This window comes from Hypomesus nipponensis, chromosome 28, assembly GCF_054491055.1.
Source record: "Hypomesus nipponensis isolate SF chromosome 28, ASM5449105v1, whole genome shotgun sequence".
NCBI classification, from domain to species: Eukaryota; Metazoa; Chordata; class Actinopteri; order Osmeriformes; family Osmeridae; genus Hypomesus; species Hypomesus nipponensis.
In genome coordinates, this window is record NC_140388.1 from 5,959,155 (window position 1) to 5,979,714 (window position 20,560).

The following is a 20,560-nucleotide window of genomic DNA, read 5'->3' on the forward strand; positions in this document are numbered from 1 at the left end:
TCTATTTATAACTCTGAGGGGCAAATGACAAATAGCTGGCGGATGAGTGCCGGCCCAGAGGAGAGACCGTCGTGGTGTGTGTGTGTTCGTGTTCGTGCTGACAGCCTCGACAGTCTGGCTTCTCACTTCCCGGTGAAATGCGCTGGCGCTATGGCAACCGTCAGCCCTCTGCCTTGTGATGAGGGAGTGTAAGTCGGTTTCACTTCCTTGAGATCCACCCCCCCCCCACACACACACCCCACACACTGACACCCCCCCCCCCCACACACACACACTCACACACACACGCAGAAGCCCCCCGCCCCTCCTCTCCTTCTGGAAGCGACCATGTCTGCTTGATTTACAGGGCGAGCTTTACCTGTGGCTCGGGGCTGAGAGGTTCCTTGTCAGACGAAACCGTCTCGGTGGGAACGGAAGTCGGTTTGGCTTGGTGAGGACAGAGAGCCGCGCTTGTTTCACAGGATTCGGTGTGTTTCAATCCTTTATCAAGTGTGACAGGGTTGTCAGTGTTTCATGCGCGCGGCGCTGATGTAAGCGAGCCGTCGGGCCCGGCTCAGAATGAGGGAAGGACAGCTGTTTCTGTCAGTCCCGGGGACGGTTGCTTCCTTTGACTTGGCTGGAAACATCAGATTGATGTTTTTGTTTCAGCAGCCGGCAGGGTTGGGTTGGTGTTGTTTTTTGTTGTTGTTTTTTTACAGAAGACAATTTTCACAGTCTTTCTCAGTTTCTCTCAACACCTAACGGACAGTAGTGGTCCACGCCACACCTCACCTCACCAACCATGAACTGAAACTAACCCCATAGTTACCTCTGAAGGGGACATGTTTTGGAATAACGGGATGAGACAAGGTTAGGAGGACATATAACACATTCATTTGCAGATGGTGGATTTAAAAAAGCATCTTTTCGACTCTGAATAGAGATTGTATCATGTAAAGCATAGTTAGACTGGATTATCATTTTTGTGTTATTTATTAATGAGTGTTTAAAGTGATTGTGATTCCTGCCTTCACTGTAGCCCTTGAAGGCTGTGGGCTGTGCCTCATCACTGTTACCACGGGAAACAACCAAGGGGGGCACAACAATCAGGGCATTGGTCAAAATGGACGTCGAAGACGACGTCTGACTACCTTGCCAGTCTTGTGTTATGAAACGTGAGGCATTTTCTAAGAAATTACAGACATTATATTTGCTATTATCGATTTCTCAAGTTTGAACTCTTAGTGTTTTGTTTATTTTTGTTTTTGTTTTTATCTCGTTAATTATAGGCTACAGCAAATCAATAGAATGACGACGACTAATCGAAATAACGTTCTGGACCCGCGCCAGTTCGTTATAATCAAACCTCTTCCGATCGCTAAACCGTCTGGAGATAAACTTCAAGCAAGTAACTGCACTGTGTACAGTACGTGCCACCCGACCCGTGAGCAGGTCTTCTGGGACAACTACCGCCGCCGACAGCGGCAGCTGACTCACCAGGGGTACAGAGCGGCCGCCTGGAAGCCGTACGAGGAGGTGGGTCAGCCTCTCTATCTGGAACCCAAAAGACTAGTTCTGGAAACCCTGGGGCAACAAGAAGAGGTAGGCTGTCCAGCGCCAAAAACGACTAAAGAGAGTCATTTAGACAGGGCTATAATTATTGAGCCATGAGTGAAGAGACTGACACGTATGATGTGTGTTTAGGATGTATGTAGCCTATACCAATTGTTAATCATGAATACTTTATAGCTTGATATAAAAGTCTGCTCTCTCTGTGACTCATCCCTCCTTATATGTCAGTAGAGCTTCTGTCCTTGAACTCAATTTCACTGCTGATATTTCCTCTCTGGCAGTGTGTGTGTGCTCTCATTTTATGGCCAGCTATAGATCTCCTCTTCATCCGCCGCTCTCTGCTCTACCCTCCTTTTACTTTTAATGGACACTGATCCGACTCCACACTCCACCAGCCACTTGGGAGGTGTGTGTCGCAAATCCCTCACACACACACGCGCGAACGCACGCTCTCCGACATTCTCTCCCACACACTCACACGCACATTTGCAGCGCGCCGATGCACACACGCGCACAACCCTAAAGACAAACTCACACACACTCACACACATTATGCTTACACGTACACATACACACGAGGCACACTTACACAAACATACACACAGTCAAGAAAGGCAGACGGTTCTCTTCCTTAAGCTGCTAGAGCTCAGGGGGTCAGAGGGCCCTACGCTGGCACAAACCACCCTCCGAGGAGCACGCTGAGGTCTCATAGACAAACCCTCCCCCCTCCCACCCTCCTCACCCTCCCCACCCTCCCCACCCCCATCCAGAAGATGCCACCGCCAGGCCTCGAGGAGCGAGAGCGCGTCCCCCCTTCTGCCCCCCCCGCCCCCCAACAGACACATCCGAAATGAGACACAAGGCAGGCGACGTTTGTGTGCCGACCACACCCGTGCCGTGGCTGGGCCCTGCGGATACACGGTGATATGAGCACCCCGATGCATCGTGGGGGATGTAGTGTCGCACGACGGGGGTCGTTCCGGCGGCCGCTGCATTCGTCACGGTGATTGTCACGCTGTTCTCAGTTGCTGCTTGGCTGGCTTTAGTGGGATGCTGACAGTTGAAACCTTTGGCTGCTCCCTTTGGTTGACCAAACAGCGAATAGGAGGAGGTAATACTGTCCCATGAGGCTATTGTTCATTGTTATTGTTCAGTTGGTACTTTGAAAACGGACTTTGTGAGTTGGGTAGCGTGTGTGTGGAAACCATGGCTGCAATGAACAATGCACACACACACACACCTGTAAATCAAAAGGACAATAACCGCAGGGTGGATAACGAGCACATGTTCCCTTAGCAGCGAGCCTCAGTAGGCATAACACTGCTGCAGGACGCACCGTGACTGATAGAGAAACAGCCCCCCGCCCTCATATAGCGCCGCGTCATCCGCTATGACACCGTGGTGTCGTCAAACCAGAGGTCTGGAAGAGACACCAGGAGAGTGCGTGTTGGTAGAGAGAGGGGGTCTTCCATCATCCCCGGGGGGGTGGTGGTGGGGAGGGGGCGGCGAGAGGGCAGGCCAGACTGGGATGGATGGGGGTGGGGGTGGGGGGGTTGGGAGCGACCGCAGCCCGCTTCACTGTGAAAAACGACGTCCCCTGTCATCTCCACACTCTCGTACTCTTATTAACTCCCGTCAGACGGTAGAGACGGGAGGCAACTCGGCTCTCCTTCCAAATCTCCTCATAGCTCCGGAGACCGCGGGATTACTACACTCTAGACCAGGGGTGTTCAACCCTGGTCCTCAGGGCCCACTGTCCTGGATGTTCAAGACCAGGGGTGTTCAACCCTGGTCCTCAGGGCCCACTGTCCTGGATGTTCAAGATCTGGGGTGTTCAACCCTGGTCCTCAGGGCCCACTGTCCTGGATGTTCAAGATCTGGGGTGTTCAACCCTGGTCCTCAGGGCCCACTGTCCTGGATGTTCAAGATCTGGGATGTTCAACCCTGGTCCTCAGGGCCCACTGTCCTAGATGTTGGACATGTTTCCCTGCTCCAAAACACCTGATTCAAATGAATGGGTCGTTATCCATCTCAACAGAAGCCTGGTAACAACTCATTCATTCTCGAATCAGGTGTGTTGGAAGAGGGAAACATCCAAAACATGCAGGACAGGGGGGCCCTGAGGACCAGGGTTGAGATAGGCTGTTCTAGATGTTTCCCTGCTCCAACACACTTCAATCAAATGGATTCTTGTTATCATTGGAATCAAGTGTGTTGGAGCAGGGAAACATCTAGAACATCCAGAACAGTGGGCCCCTGAGGACAAAGGGTTGAAGACCACTACTCTAGAATGAAGAATCTAGAACTTACCTGCTAGATCAGGAACTAGGCTAGAGACTGGGCCAGAGAGGAAAGTGGTGCTTCTAGATCATCAGCAGTCAGTACGTTTTAGACCATAATTTACTGTCGTCAATTAGTATGAGCATAGCATATTTCATGTGAAGACTTTGAAGGATACAAAAATGTTCTTCGTCATTCGTTATTAGTCATTAGGTGTGTGTTCAACGTGAGCTTTGTGATGTATGCCCAACACACACACACACACACACACATATGCACACACACACACACATCTGCCCTTCCCTACTTTCCAGTCATCTGTCCCTGTGTGCTCTCTGTAGGTGTGCCAGGGTGACGACCCCGCCCGGGCTGAGGCTGAGCTGATTAACACACAGCCACCAGATTCCACCGCAGGAAGTAAGGTGTGAGCGTTTATCACCGAGCCTCCATTCGCTTCCTGTTTGACCCCGTTATCTCCTGTACATAGCACACCAGGTGTTACTGCCTTGTGTGTTTTGATTCTAAACTGGTCTTTATCGAGGAGACTTTGCTAGAGGATTAATTGCCGGATTATCTGTCATTTCCATGAGCGATGTCACCCCAGCCACGCCGAGATCGCTCCTGGCGCCATGCCAGCCTGGGGCTGCGTGGGGGAAGGGGATGGAGGACGCGTCGGAAAGCTCTCCTGAGCGAATCGAGGAAACAGAAGAGCTTTTGCCTGTGCGCTGTTGTCGTCGTGGACTTTCAGGATTGTGTTTTCGCTCCGCAGGGTCTGTCGTTTGGCCGTGCTCTGGCTGGGAGGAGAGAAGACACAGCGGCGCTCAAGAAACATCTAGGTCAGACCAGGTGAGGCCACCACCTGTTCACGTGCAACCACGTCGGGTCCTCAAACCCATTCAGTTCTGGTGGGTATATAAATCTTCCTCTCAGAGTTCAAACGCAACGGTTTGCCTGCCGCGGGCTCTCTCTCTCTGCTGTCACGGTGTTGCGGGCGCCGTGCAGACCTGGCATAGTCAAGCCTTTGCATTTGGTCTGGGGGGTGTGTGTGTGTGTGTCATAACCTCCCCCCCCCCCCCCCCCCCCCCCCAGCCAAACAACGGGGTCTAGAGAGACAACATCTTCTCAGGGAGGGCCAGGGGAGCTGTGCGATGGCTGACATTTCTGACAGCCTCTGATAGAGCCCCCGACGCTCTGAATTATTCATGCAGGTATGTGGGGAAAGGTTGCCAGTTTCACAGGAGAAAAACCCCCCCGTAATGAATTGTGGTGCTTTTCCCTAAGTGTCAATAAAGCGGTGATGATCAGAGGATTGCATGGGTCTGGAGGCCAAATGGCAGCCTCATTTTCAGCCTGGTCACAGAGCCACTGTTGTGGTCGGATTCAGGGATATACTAGTCCTCTGTCATCTTATGTTCATCACTGCTAAGTGATATATACTAGTCTTGTGTATGGTTATGTATGTTGGCTATGTAAGTTTAATTGGGATAAACCTTTTTTTTTTCTTTTCAGTTACATCTACAACCTTGTTTTGTCATTTTATCCACCATCAGAAGTCCCTAGCTGGATGTAATATCTCAATTTACATCACAGTACCAAGTTATTATTATTATTTTTATTATTCTATCATATGAAATTAATCATATTTGGGTGTGCCCGATCAGTAGAAAACACCTGTTTGTTATGAGCATATTCTTCTGACAGTAATGATATGCAGAAGCATTTTCCCTGTGGTGTGATTGAATGGATGGATGCCTGTAGTGCCCCCCTCTCCCCCCCTCTTCTCCCCTGGGCCAGGGTGAGGGGGGGGTCTGATGAACAGTTGGACCGCGCTCTCAGGATGCCATTCTGAAGCATCGCCAGACTCTTCCCCGTCTCTCCGAATGCCAACGCGCTTCTCCTCTCTGCACGCCGCCATGGGCTGGTGGATTTGTTTGGCTCCCACATGCAGCCCCTGCATGTCAGATTGATTAAACATGATTTAATTAGTTTACTAGTCGTGTTTGTAGCAGCACACCTCATTGGCCAGACTTGAAGGAGTGAGTTTGCTGGCCTGATTACATCATTAATTTGTTGAGTGTACAGACGTGTGCATCATAGATGATCGAAATGACTTTTAAAGGTTGTTTGCTTATCGAGGATTTATTGAGATGGGGAACGGTGATTTGTGACCGTTAGGAGCGATCCACAGATAGCTAGATGGAGCGTAGCTGTGTCTCCCTGCCTGAAACTTTGATTTCACCTACTGGAACCCTAAAACTGTCCTTCTGTTGCCTGGCAACAGGCTTCGTCTTGACACTCCTGGTGTGACCTTCTCAGAGCAGCCTGTCAATGTCCCAAACCCTGATCAATTATTGAACCAACGCTAACGGTCTGTTCTTTTAATACATCCGTCGAGCCGGACCAGATTTGATGCCTTACTTCCGTCGCAAGCATTTGATTGGCTAATCATTCGCCGTACGTTGAACGACACCAGGGTATTGATCTGAAGAGCACTAATGTTAGGAGTGTTTTTTTTTATGACACACTAACCCCTAAGCCTATTTGACGCTTGAACCTCACGCTTGTCACTAGCAAGCCACCTTTGATGGATCGTGTTGGAGCTATTGAAACCCGCACAGTGCGTGTGGCTCAAAGACATACCTACGTCCTTCAGAGAGGCATTGATGATGAGGTCAAACGTTTGAAGTGTGTTCGATCCAGCGATCGCAGACGGAGTGGCCACGGTCGTTGGACGCAGGTACCGTCTCAGAGGAGTCTGGGCTAATGTGTACGCACGCAAACAGAGAAGCTCCTCGCTGTCGAACACTTCACACACATCCCTCGTCTTATATTGAGTTGTGTTGTCCTTCGCCGCCTGCCTGCATATCACAAGATCTCAAGACTTGAGCTTGTGGTGCCAGTGAACATCATTTAAACTCTACTCCTCTATACTATACTACTATACCACTATACTATGCCATGCTCTAGTATATCATACTGTACTCTATTCTACTCTTGATTACCAAACTACACTGTACTACACTGTACTCGACTTTATTGCACTGTACGATGCTATCAAATGAGGAACAATACTATGATGTACTATACTGCCACATTTCACAAGTGAAGTATGAGTTCTTTGGGGTGAATGTGTTCCAACTGAAGAACATTTGAGGTGATCAGAGTAACCGTCCATGCCCCTTCGTGCCCCGGATCTGGTTCTGTTGACACCAGCAGCTGGAGGGAGAACCCTGTTCGGAGACATTGTATCTGGCTCGTGTGTGTGTGTGTGTGTGTGTGTGTGGGGGGTAAACTGTGATTAAGACTGTAGCTGTCCTGATTGAGACACCAGCTTCTGCCTACGAAGATTAACAGGGAATGTTTGTTTGATTGGAACGGAGGGTCGCATGCAGATGGCGCGCGAATGCCGCCGAGCCGAGTAGCACTCGAGCCTCCAACGACGCCGAGAGAAATTAGCATTCAAGAGCTGGAGTGCCAGTGCCACTTCTAGGCGTCCGCGCTTGGCTCCCCACTTCCAGGCGTAAATTGCACGCCAGCTGCTCGCGAGATAAGACGGAACGATTCCACCCGGCGTGCGCGACATATGCAGGGTTTGTTTGTTGTTGCTGTCTCGGTTGACCTTCGTGAAATGAAGGCGTCGGTGAGCGGCGAGGTGCGGCGTGGGAGACGGTAACGTCCCCCCCGGGAGGAGTCGGCACGCGGCACGTTCCACTCCTTTGTGTTCTCGCTCGCCGTCCGTCTACGGACGCCTCTTGTTGTCGGATTGGAGCAGGAAGTCGACAGGAGTCCTCTCAGAGCGATGTTTCCGGGGAGCTTTCAACGGAAACCCTCGGACTGGGGAATGTAAAGAAATACACTTGGACTGGGGAATGTAAATGAGGAGGAAATTAGGCAAGACCCTCCACCCCCTCGAGACCCCAAGACCACCCGCCCCCACCTACCACCACCAGGATTTGTTAGTGGGGAATCAAGGTCTGGAAGACTGTCCGACATATTTACTGACTTAAGCTTAATCAACCTCCTGACTTATAGGTTTCTCTGCAGACCCTCTGTGCCCCCCCCTCCCATCCCCCTTTGCCCCCGAGACCCCCCAAACCCCTCTTCCCTTTGCCTCTGCCTCCGAGACTCCCCCCCCCCCCCCCCCCTCCTCCCCCTCAGCTCCTCAGCTCAGTGTTCCGGAGAGCGATAGCATCGCTCATGTGGAATGATTAAGAGACCAGGAGGCGTATTAAACTCCTTAATTCACCAGTCAAACGGTTGCCGTGACACTCGGCGCGAGTGTTTCATTTCCACCCGTGCATTAACGCAAGTTAATTATGCATGCAGTGTGTGGAAAACAAGTCAACAGGGTTTGGGGGAAAGGTTATGGACTGGAGCTAAAACGCTGTAATGAAGTCATTAATCTGCCTGGCGACAGTCATTTCTCTCATAATTCTCCATTGAGGGGTTACAGCCGGCTGCAGCTCTGGTTCTCTCTGATTGGCTGTGATTTAGAGAGCGGTCATTTCCAGATGACCTGCGGGGGGTTGGTCTGTTTCATCACACAGACTGGCTGCTCCCACCACAATAATCAAACTGCTCTCGTGATGGTTTTCTCCCTTTACACTCTTTATTTTGGACTGTCAGCTGGTTGGCGCGTCAGGATTGGATTTAAGTATGGCGTTCATGGGAACGTGTGCGTGGGTTAGGATTTGCGTTATCGTCAGAATTACATGAAGGGTTTGGGTTAGGAGGCAGGGATAGTGTAAGGGTTAGGGTTAGGAGGTAGGGCTAGGTTAAGATTTCAGGTGTCGTTTTGTTTTTTCATGGCGGTGTTACGTTAAATGCTCGGGTCTAAGGGATAGGGAAGGCCGCATTTTTGAATGGAACACAATCTTCACTCCCCACGTGAACTGCCCCTCAAACTGTGTGTGTGTGTGTGTGACCTCTCCTCTGACTGGAAGGCGCCTGGTGTCAGCTGTCAGACAGGGGCGTGCCTACTTCGCCCTCCTCCAGAAGGAGGAGCAGGAGCAGGAGGAGGAGCTACGGAAGGAGCGCCAGAGGAAAGAGGCGTGGCTTCGTGCCGAGCCCCGCCCGCCACGCTGGTCGTCGGACTCCGACAGCGACGAGCGGGATCAGTAAGAAACGAATCCCGCCATTTCTATCTGTAGATCATGATTCAAAACTCGGCCGAATCATGGAGACACATCCTTCATATCTGGGTTCATTACTTCTGAACAAATGCAAGGTGACAACACTTGGGTGTGCTTGGTTTCCCTCACCAACTGCAATGAATCCAAACTGTCAGCCCCCATAAGTGCTGAATGTGAACCGTATCAAACAGACCCTTAACTGGTTCTGATCTCCATGTGGATCTGGAATCGAGCTCTTTAAGCCCACTCCTGTATGGATGTGTGGCTTGCATGCCTCAGGTCCACCCCCGGACTAACACTTGAAACTTTCTCAGATGGTCTCTTCTCACCACAAGTGGATCTCCGGGGAATGGAGCACGCCCTCGCAGGAAGAAGACCCAGCCGGCACGGCCTTTCACCCCCATCCACCGCTCTCTGACGTCCCCAGAGCTCAGCGAGGCTCCGCAGTGAGTGTACAATAGTGACTCTAACCCTAACCTCAGTGAGTTAGCAGTGTACAATAGTGACTCTAACCCTAACCTCAGTGAGTTTGCAGTGTACAATAGTGACTCTAGCCCTAACCTCAGTGAGTTTGCAGTGTACAATAGTGACTCTAACCCTAACCTCAGTGAGTTAGCAGTGTACAATAGTGACTCTAACCCTAACCTCAGTGAGTTAGCAGTGTACAATAGTGACTCTAACCCTAACCTCAGTGAGTTTGCAGTGTACAATAGTGACTCTAACCCTAACCTCAGTGAGTTTGCAGTGTACAATAGTGACTCTAACCCTAACCTCAGTGAGTTAGCAGTGTACAATAGTGACTCTAACCCTAACCTCAGTGAGTTTGCAGTGTACAATAGTGACTCTAACCCTAACCTCAGTGAGTTTGCAGTGTACAATAGTGACTCTAACCCTAACCTCAGTGAGTTAGCAGTGTACAATAGTGACTCTAACCCTAACCTCAGTGAGTTTGCAGTGTACAATAGTGACTCTAACCCTAACCTCAGTGAGTTTGCAGTGTACAATAGTGACTCTAACCCTAACCTCAGTGAGTTTGCAGTGTACAATAGTGACTCTAACCCTAACCTCAGTGAGTTTGCAGTGTACAATAGTGACTCTAACCCTAACCTCAGTGAGTTAGCAGTGTACAATAGTGACTCTAACCCTAACCTCAGTGAGTTAGCAGTGTACAATAGTGACTGTAACCCTAAACTCAGTGAGTTTGCGGTGTACAATAGTGACTCTAACCCTAACCTCATCTATGGGCGTCGCAATACTGTAATAAATACAACCAATCATTAAGGGGTACCCTGACTGTTGATTGGACGGGCTACGTGTCTGTCTGTCTACCTGCCCACTCTGCCCCTCCACTCAATGCTCGTTACTGTAGTTTTGTGGGAGTGGCTTTGAAGGGAGGAGGTGGGATATTTTGGTTTGAATCGTGTCAAAAACAAGCTAAAATAGCTAGCTATGCGCAACTTACCTACCCTACCTTTAAGAGTTGGTCGTACCCTGCCCTCACGTCTCAGTGTCAATGTGTAAGTACTAGGGCTGCATAGTCAATGCTCCATCAAGCGGTAGAGCTGTGCTTGCTCAGAGAAAGGCCAGACCAGGGTGGCTGCAGTCAGACCCTGGCAGCAGAATCCAGGAAACTCTGCTCCCCTGAGGACTCCACTGTTTCACCAGGCTCGTCTGTTTGACTTTGAATCAAACTGCTCTCTTTCTTTCTCTCTCTCTCTCTCTCTCTCTCTCTCTCTCTCTCTCTCTCTCTCTCTCTCTCTCTCTCTCTCTCTCTCTCTCTCTCTCTCTCTCTCTCTCTCTCTCTCTCTCTCTCTCTCTCTCTCTCTCTCTCTCTCTCTCTCTCTCTCTCTCTCTCTCTCTCTCTCTCTCTCTCTCTCTCTCTCTCTCTCTCTCTCTCTCTCTCTCTCTCTCTCTCTCTCTCTCTCTCTCTCTCTCTCTCTCTCTCTCTCTCTCCCCCCCCCCGTTCTGCTCCCTGTTATGTTCAACCAACAGTCACGCCAGGACAAATTGCTGTGTTGAATAGTAAACATCCCGGGTGTAGAGCTCCGACAGGTCCTGCTCCGAGCGCTCATCCCTCGTGTTCCTCCCAGCCTTTCCACGGCGTCCTTTGATGCCGCCGCAGCGCCAGTTGACATTTCAGAGGAACGGCGTCAAGTTTCTCCCGTACTAATCTGACGCGTTTGATGCACAGACACGTCTGTGATCTGCACAAACGACCTCGCCTCGTTCAGCTTCCCCCTGCAGCGTCAGGCCCTGGCAGAAGGCTGAGAGAGTGGGAACCTGTGAACCGTCGTCGGATTCATAGACCCAGGTGTATTATGGGGGACGCAGTGTCGGAAGGTAGTCGCTATCCGAGCCAAAATGCACACGTGTGTTGTGCTGTGTGGCTGCACAAATTGTTTAGTGGACATGGTTGTTTTGCTGTCCAGCAGTCACAACAGGTAAACTTAATCACGATATTGTATCATCATCATATGAAAATGAACCGGACCATTCCGTGGTGTTGATGCGTCCTGAGTACCTTGTGTCTTTCACAGCCTCGTCTTCGTAGGGAAATGGTTTGACGGATGTCAGACACGTGCCATATGTCACTTCTGACTGAAACCAGTGACTTCATTTCCTGTGACACAGCTGGTATACGTAGTATAACTCCAAGACATAGAGAGAGAGAGAGATACGGGCCGCTTCAGAGGTTGTTATCCGTGTTCTCAAGGATCCTAAACGAGTCGACTTCATCTGCCTCGGAGACAAATGTCTGCTCCGTTAATGGATGCACCTCCCCTCATCCTCATTTAGGGACGTGAAAAGAACGAGAGGAGGGGGAGAAGGGAAGGGGGAGCGGAGGGAGGCGAGAAAGGAGTGAGGGGGAGGAGAGAGAGGGGGGAGGGAGAGGAGAGGAAAGAGGGGGAGAAGGAGAGAGAGGAGGGAAAGGGGGGAAAGAAGACAAGCAGGGTGTGACATGTCCCCGAGGGGGAGAGAGATAGGGAGCGAGAAACAGAGAGGTAGAGCGAGAGGCAGCCATATTGCGGTTGATGTGCGCAGAGACATCAGGGAGCGTACTGCCGGGCCCAGGAAAAGGGATGCTGTCTGAGTGAATGACTGCAGGCTGAGGACAGGTGACAGGCTGGCTCTGGCAGAGGACGGATGATCTGCTTCACCCTGCACCGCTGCACACACACTCACACGCGCACGCACACACACACACACACACACTCTCTCTCTGTCTCAGACATGAACACATTCTCTGTCTTTGTCTCACACAAAAACACACTCTCTCTCACACACATACACACACTCCCTCTGTCTCTCACCTCTCTCTCTCTCTCTCTCTCTCTCTCTCTCTCTGTCTCTCTGTCTCTGTCTCTCTGTCTCTCTCTCTCTTACACACGCACACAAACACTCTCTCTTTCCATGCTTAGTCCACCTTGGAAAGAAAGGATTCCGCAAACCGCAAATTTCCCGTCGCAGAGTCGGGGGTGCGGAGTCTTGAGCAGAAACACTGTCACCATCCGCCGTCGTGCTTCTCAGCGCTTTGTGTGCTTGTGCTTGCGGTCTGCAGAGAGCTGGTGTACCGCCAGCTGTGCTGCCTGAGCTGGCTGCTGGAGACCCTAACCCTGGAACGCCCAGCCAGGCCCAGCCCCCTCCCCTCCTGCTGGGACACCAGGTAAGGTCAGACGCCATCCCGGCTGGACCCTGGGAAGGCCCGGTGAGCCCGGATGATTTTCATAGGATTGATCTCTGGTCCTGGACCCGGTCCTATTCTTCTCGTTTTCACCCCTCCTCCTCCTCCTGTCATTTCTTGTTCTGGCATCTTTTCGTTTGGTTGTGAGCTCCGACAGTTTAATTTGAGTTTGGGGAAACTGTCGGAGGTGTTGCATCTCTCAAGCTGGCGTGTCACTTGAATTCCCAAACATCTTGAAACGATAACATTGCATCAGACATCGTGCCACGCACAGCGCGTCCACGGTGCCAATTTGCACTGAGAGAGACACTTCTCAGATGTCAAAACACCAAGCTAGGCGGCCGTCGTCAATCTGTTGACTTTGATTCATCTATAAGTCTGTAACTGTCTGAGCACGCTAATGAGAGCGAGCCGGGGGACCGGGCTGAATCACACTAATCATTGATTGGCTCATTAACTCTGTGAACCCTTCAGCCTGGCCAATCAGTGGCTTGTATTTGGAGTTTGGGCATTCGACTGGGTCTGTTCCAGCCGTCAGCAAGCTAGAAACAGGTCAGAGACGACCAGGGGAGACCCCGGATAGACAGGACATAGACAGATAAATGATTGGATTGGCGAGGAGGAGGAGGGTGGACTGTGTAGATCCACACACCTCCTGTTCCTCCTCAATAACGGAGGAGGTGGAGGAGGAGGGCGGGAGAGAGGGCAGGAGAGAGGGCGGGACTAATACAGCACAGGAATCTTCTTCAGAAAGTGGCATTACAACCCTGAAGGCTTCTTCTGGCACCAAATCCTATTTCCTATAAAGTCTTTATCTTTGGTGGGGAAATGATCCGGGAGAGAATGAAAGAAAAAGAGAGGTAGAGGCAGGGAAGAGAGGAACACTGGGAACGGAGGGAGGGAGGGAGGGAGGGAGGGAGGGAGGGAGGGAGGGAGGGAGGGAGGGAGGGAGGGAGGGAGGGAGGGAGGGAGGGAGGGAGGGAGGGAGGGAGGGAGGGAGGGAGGGAGGGAGGGAGGGAGGGAGGGAGGGAGGGAGGGAGGGAGGGAGGGAAGATGGAAAGATGGAAAGATGGAAAGATGGATGTATGGGCAAGAAAACAAGGCAGAGGGAGAGAATATCTCAAGGTTGCCCAGCGACCAGCAGGGAGCCACTAGGGGCATCTCTGAGTCGATTCATGGCGGCGATAGCATCCAGGCTCTTCAGGCCTTGTCCTCTCCTCAGGGCTGGCTGAGGCACTGGGGGGGGGGGGGGAAGGTCACTCACCCCTCTCGCTCTCGCTCTCCCCTGGTACACAGAGACCCTGGCCGGGGACGGACGATGGCGAAGAGCCTGAATAAGGAGCGAGCCATCGAGACGAGATGGGAGCAGTTTGTTTCTCTGCAGAAGGTACGGTCTCTGTGCCAACCCTGCGCCTCCGCTGGGAGGAACGACACTCAGGCGTCCGAAGCCACGCTCTCGTCCCTTCACGACGCTCTTGTCCCTTCACGGTGCTCTCGTCCCATTACGACGCCTGCGGGCGCACTCTGCAGAAAAACGGGGAGCAGACACACACACACACTGCACCAGGACCGCAAACGTGCGCACACAATCACACAGCCGAGCGTGTCACACACACACACACTATCGAGAGCACAACATCCGCTCAAAGGGTCCTCGTCTGAAGCCTTGACACACACACACACACACACACAAGAACACCTTAACTGGCAGACAACAGGTCCTCAGGGGTGTGTGTGTGTGTGTGTGTCAGACAGATATGAAGAGAACTGCAGCTGAAGTGTTGCTCCTGTTTTAGCCATGACGAGGCAGGCACACTGGTGCTATGCTAGACTCTACACTCTCTCCTCTACCCTTCACGTCTTCCTCTGCCCAGGAGAAATGTGTGGTTTCTGTTCAGTGTGTGTGTGGGTGGGGGGGGTGGGGGGGTTTATGAAGTGCGTGTGTGTGTGTGGGGGGGGGGGTCTGTGTGTGTGGTATATGTCTGTGCCAATACAGCATGCATGTGTACTATACTGTTTCATAATGAACTCCTGCTCCTGTTTACCGCGAGAGGGATTCTCACCCGCCCCCCCCCCCCCCCTCCCTCCCCAGCCTCGCAGGCCTCACCCCTGGCCTCTTCGCTCCTCTTCCGGGGCTCCCAGCCTGTGGAAATCCTCCCCGAGTCGAACCTCCTCCTCAGCCCTGGGCAGCCCCAACCTGGGCAGCCCCAACCTGGGCAGCCTGGACACCGTGGGGCCCGGCACAGATGACTCGACCCTGGGGCCCGGGCCCATCGCCTCCCCCAGGGCCAGCCTGGACACCGTGGAAGCCCCAGGGAGCGGGGATGCAGAGATAGAGCCACCGCTGTCTGATTGTAGGTCCATGTTGGTGGGAACTCTGAATGAGACCCATGATGGCACCAGTCTGTGCTTGTTGCAGTTTAACTCAGTACTGTTGGTCCTTATGGGTGTAGGGATGGAGGTTTCAGTATGGAAGGCGTATAGATGTTTTTAGGAGTGTAGGTCTGTGAATGTTTTAGAAGTGAAGGTCTACAGTTGTTTGGGATTTGTAGGTCTAGATGTTTGAAGGTTGTGTAGGTCTATGGTTGCCGTAGCGATGTAGAGGATTTTATGAGATAAACAGAACACTTGACTCAGTCAAATGATGTTTGATCTGATCTCGAGTGTGTGGATGTGTGTGTCTGTGTGTGTGTGTGGGGGGGGGGGACTGTGTGCGTGGGACGAGTACATCTGTGTGTGTGCTGAAGCGTAGAAAACCAGACCCATTATGTGCTGCAGAGTCTAGATAGTGTGTGTGTGTGTGGGTGTGTGTGTGTGTTTGTGTGGGTGTGAGTGTTTGGACCAGCGGTACACTTCCTGGTGCCATCTCGTTCCAGCTGTGTGGAGCGCAGAATGAGTCCCATCAGTTTCCCATCAGCCCCAGCACTCCACAGGACAACATCTGCGTACACACCCTAAACGGCACGCTCCCGTCGTCATAGGAACAGCCGGCAGTCGTGTGGGAGCCAGAGTGAAGAGATCTTTTCCTTTGGAAAACAAAACCTCACTCCACTTCAGTCTGTGAGGCAGGGGGTCTCTTTCACATGCTAGTGTGTGTGTGCGCGTGTGTCTGTGTGTGTGTGTGCATGTGTGTGTGTGTACGAGTGTGTACGGGTGTGTGTGTGTGCGTGCGTGTGTGTGTGTGAAAGTAGGACAGCTGCCCTCTGTCCGACTACCCACTCCATTCCCAGAATGCCTTTCACTCAGATCGGGCATAATTAGCCCTGTGATGTCACCCCAATCCGTCTTCATTATTAAGCGCCTGACAATGGCGAGCGCGCCTGCGTGTCGTTTGTGTAGGCGCCCGCCTCTTGTCTTGCTTCGTTTTTTTTTTTTTTCCTCTCCCCTCTTCGTGAAAGGAGTTACGAATTTAGAGGATTTCTTCAGGCTTGTTGGTTAACGCAATTAGTCGCTGTTCTCTCTAATCCCTGTGGCTGTGTCTCACATCCTGGATTAAGTCTCCCAGAGCCCCCGCTCTCGCAGCGACGCCGCCAGAGCGCGCTAGCGACGCTCCTCCAGCCTGCGTCTGAAAGTCTTTGATGTCAAAATGAATCGTCAATAACGCTCATTATTTCCGGAAAAGCTCGCATAATTTGATTTATCTTGCTATTGAATACCCCCCTCCTCCGCCCCCCCAAAATTTGAGAAGCGTGCTGATATTTAATCCCAAACATTCATAAACGGGACAATTAGTAAGTATATTTATTCAGTGTAAAGCAAGCCAATTTGGAGGAGTTATTGCCTTTTGTAATTTCGAGGCAGATTTTATGGGCTTCCTCTTATGAGAATTCAGAGCGAGGAATTTTAATAAAAGCCTTCCCTCACACATTCTGTGATTTATTTGGTATTAGCTACTAGTTCGTTAATGCAGGAGGGTACTGAGAACATTGTAATCAATGTACTGTTAAGATTTAGGGTACTTGATAAAGATGATTGTGTGTTACAGGATTTAAAGTTATTTTCTGAACCTGGGTGTGATCACAGTGTGTGAACAGCAGGGGGAGCTATGGGATCGTTTTTCGTAAAAACTAGTTAACAACATGCCTCCCTCTCTAAAATAGATTTGTATGAGTTACATACACTAGATTAAAGAGCCAGAAGACAAGATAAGCTCATTGCACACACATTCTTCTGAACGTATCATATTTGCATTTGAATGACGTCATATTAAGATCTGCTCTTCGAGAAGCTGAAACGTACTGGTCTTGCCCTTCGGGTAGGCCCGGTCTTCCCCTCTCATTGGCTTCTCGCTCCCCCTCACAGATCTCCGAAAGCTTCTAGAAGCTGTCCATGAGAGCGTCCGGAAGGAGTTCACCACCCGTGAGAACCGTAGCCACGGCGACGGCAGTTTGATTGGCAGGTAGTCAGCCCACAGGACAGTGTGTAGTTGCTCTCTTCATACACTTGTTCATACACACACACACAGTCACAAATACAGTCACATTTGCACACACGCGGGCACATTCTCTCACCCACACGCCCCTCCACCCCCCTAGCAAGTCTTCATGTTCTCTTCTGCATTACTTTCAGCTTCTCCTTGTCTAACTGCTGCTGTTGTCAGATAAAGAGAACTAACTCTACGATGGCCAACGTGTAGTCAAATAGGGAGAACTAACGTTCCCCCACAAAATGACCACGGAAACGGACGTCCTATCTGCATGCAGTTCATTTGGCTGGAAACGTCTGTCTGTGCCAATGCACCTACTTCCATCAGACATGCCCACTGAGCATGCACCAAGCACGTGAAGTCCATTCACATAGGAGTCCACACCAAGTGGACAGTGGGATCGAGCTGTGTGGCCGTTAGAACCCCCAGACTGTTGGCTCTAGTCTTTCTTTTGCAAACGTTTACTAGATTTAAACTACGTTGAACCAACAGCCTAAAAGTGGCAACGGCCCCCCCTTCCGGCCCGCCGCCCCCCCAGCCAGCGTCCCAGGGAGGGGTCCCGCGTCCAGGCTCCCTGAAGGGGAGCCAGATTCCAGGTCCCAGGGCAGCAGAGACCCTACGGCCCAAAAGGTATATAGGGGTCAACCGCACCCCGGTTAACTATGGCTCTCTACGAATTAAACCTCCAGTTTCAAAGTGTGCGTGTCCTGTAGCAAACCCTGTAATCAAAGGGTGTGTGTTCTGTATTTAAGTGTGTGTGTCCTCTGTGTGTGTTCTGTGTTAAAGTGTGTGTGTCTGGACTTAAAGTGTGTGCGTCCTGTGAGTGTGTTTGGTATTACACAGTGTGCGTGTGTCTTTTATTAAAGTGTGTGTGTGTCCTGTGTGTGTAGCTGCGGTCCACAACTCCTCCAGAGTGCCAGCAGCCATCAGTTCAGCAGGAAGTCCTTTATGGTCAACAGGAAGTCCTCCGTGCTACTGAAGATGAGTACGGCATTCCAGGAGAGAGCCCAGGAGCGGGCCCAGAGCTACTGTGACATCCTGGAGAACAACTCGAGGTCTGCTCCTCCCCTCTCCGCCTCCTCCTCTTCTTCTCTCCCTCCTCCTCTCCTCCCCTCCACTCGGATCTCCGCCCTTCCTCCTCTCCTCCCCTCTGTCCTACCTCCCCTCCTCCTCTCCTACTCCTCTCCACCTCCTCCCTTTCTCCTCCACCTCCCCTCCTCCTCTCCTCCCCTCTGTCCTACCTCCTCTCCTCCCCTCTGCCCTACCTCCCCTCCTACTCCTCTCCACCTCCTCCCTTTCTCCTCTCCTCTACCTCCCCTCCTCCCCCCCTTTCCATTGTCGCCTAACCCTGAAGGGTGGAATGTTTGGCCAGAAAAACTTCCTGCACTTTGGGATCTTGAATGGCCCCCTCCGTGTGGACATCCTCAATGTGTGTCACGTTACCTTGCCCCGTGTCTACATAGACACAGGACAGGACTGTACATAGACCACTGGTGCATGTCTGTGAATACAGACATAGACCACTGGGTGCATGCATGTAAACACAGATAGCACTGGTCTGTGCAAGAGTGCAAAATGTTCCGAATTCTACTGTTTGAACTGTTACGTAATCGTGTGTGGGTGTGTGCTGCGTGTGTGTGTGCTGCGTGTGTTGCCATGCCTGCGATTCAGCTCCCACTCTGCTTCCCTCTCTCCATCCAGGAAGAGGCTAGACAGCAGCCTCAGGAGGTTTCAGGCCCTGCATCATGTGACCCAGCCTCACCGCCTCCCCCGTCACGTGACCCCCTCGGTAGCAGAGAGGAAGCCCCTCGAGACGGAGGCCGCCGAGAGGCTGCGGAACCAGGACAGCCTGTGGTGTGTGGTCCGCTACAACCACTTCCTGGGAGTGTGCGTCCAGAGTGTGGGAGTCAGGTGGCTGAGCGGGTAGAGCATCGGGCTAGTAATCTGAAGGTTGTCAGTTTGATTCCCGGCCGGTGCACATGACGTTGTGTCCTTGGGCAAGGCACTTCACCCTACTTGCCTCGGGGAGAATGTCCCTGTACTTACTGTAAGGCGCTCTGGATAAGAGCGTCTGGTAAATGACTAACTGTAAATGTAATGTAATGTGTTCAGCAGAACTCGGGGCGGTGAGTTATCCAGACCCACGTCCATCTCTCACCGCCTCTCCCCTCCTTCCCCCCACCTCTTCCCCGCTCCCTCCCCAGGCTGTCCTCGGTGCTGGAGGCGCTGGCCCCCAGGGGGCTCCAGGACCATGGGGTGGGCCTGGTCCTGGGGAGGCTGAGGAGCTGGGCCGAGCAGCGGCTCCCCCGGGTACGAGCACAGCACTTTCTCAGGGTGCTGGGGGGCCTGCAGCCCTGGGAACTGTGTCTGCCTGACCTCTGCGTCGCCATCGAGGTACCAACGAGGTCAAACGAGCCCCCACGCGTACGGGAGAGAGGGTTTTTTTTTCGTGGGTGTAGCTGTGTGAATCGGTTCTCTGTCTGTTTCATCCCCACCCTTCCAGATCGTCAGGGAACATGTGGTCCAGATGCCCAGGCAGGACTACGACGCCTGGCTGACCTCCAGGGTTCCTCTGCCCCCGTCGGACCGCCCTGACCACCCGGAGGCCACGCACTCGGATCTCAGGTCACGTGACGGCAGCTAGATACCCAGCCGTCAGAGCACTCTGGGGAGGATTCTTCCGGAACATTCTCCCTTCGCAGGGTGTGACCAAAATGAGCATTGTGGATGCTCCGGTTTCTCCATTTGCGGTTGTGTTTGTGTGTGTGTGTGTGTGGCAGGTCACAATGTATCCCAGGGGGGAAGACGGGGTGTATCTCAGTGGTGCTTTCTGTCAACCTGCTACAGTATCCTCCAGGCTGCAACACACACACACACACACAAATAAACTGTCCAGGTTGGACTCTGATCTGCCTTTTCCCTTCGTGAATCTCATGAGTGCTTGTATTGTAATCACAACAGCTGGGAACTGAAAAACAACCAGCAGAGTTATCGGTGTTCGCCATTCCTGTGGACTCTGCAGTTTGTGCGGAGAACTTTCCAGCAGCCTTATCCGGGCTGATAAGCTGTTCAGTGTGTTTTCGCCCCCATCTGGGTGTTGGGGGGGGGGGGGGGGGGGGAGGATCAAAGGCTGAGCAGATACTCTGAGCAGGCTGTAAAGACCCTTTAAAGAGGGGGAGGGAGCAGGGGGGGGGGGGGGGCGTCGAGGTGGAAAGGGGGGAGTGAGAAGGAGGAGGGGCGGGATCCGAGAGGCACACATTTCAGGAATACCACAGTCTGAGCCTGAACCTCCAAGCTTAACCCCAGCCAAGGGGGTAGGGGATGCGCTTGTGCTTTCTCCCCCAGGCCCCCCCAGGCCCCCCCCCCCACCTCTCTCTCTCCAGCTCTGCCCCGGAGCAGCAAGTCTAGACCAAGGTAGACCACACCGCTACTGGGATGGTTGTCTCATCAAAGCTCCTCCATTGTAATAACGGATAAGTAGGAATTAAA

General features: G+C 52.2%; 1 protein-coding gene across 1 annotated transcript; it reads left to right on the top strand.

Annotated features, from left to right (window-relative positions):
• Positions 1 to 329: 329 nt before the first annotated feature.
• LOC146219649 (coiled-coil domain-containing protein 60-like) lies at positions 330 to 19,994 on the top strand. The gene is made up of 16 exons (XM_084695228.1): positions 330 to 849; positions 1,019 to 1,154; positions 1,269 to 1,581; positions 4,173 to 4,253; positions 4,601 to 4,677; positions 8,775 to 8,948; positions 9,278 to 9,409; positions 12,523 to 12,627; positions 13,942 to 14,032; positions 14,738 to 14,999; positions 16,948 to 17,044; positions 17,564 to 17,701; positions 17,962 to 18,126; positions 18,773 to 18,925; positions 19,276 to 19,465; positions 19,575 to 19,994. Exons 1-16 carry the CDS (start codon positions 822 to 824, stop codon positions 19,713 to 19,715), a joined length of 2,283 nt encoding a protein of 760 aa, XP_084551354.1. The 5' UTR covers positions 330 to 821; the 3' UTR covers positions 19,716 to 19,994.
• Positions 19,995 to 20,560: the final 566 nt, after the last annotated feature.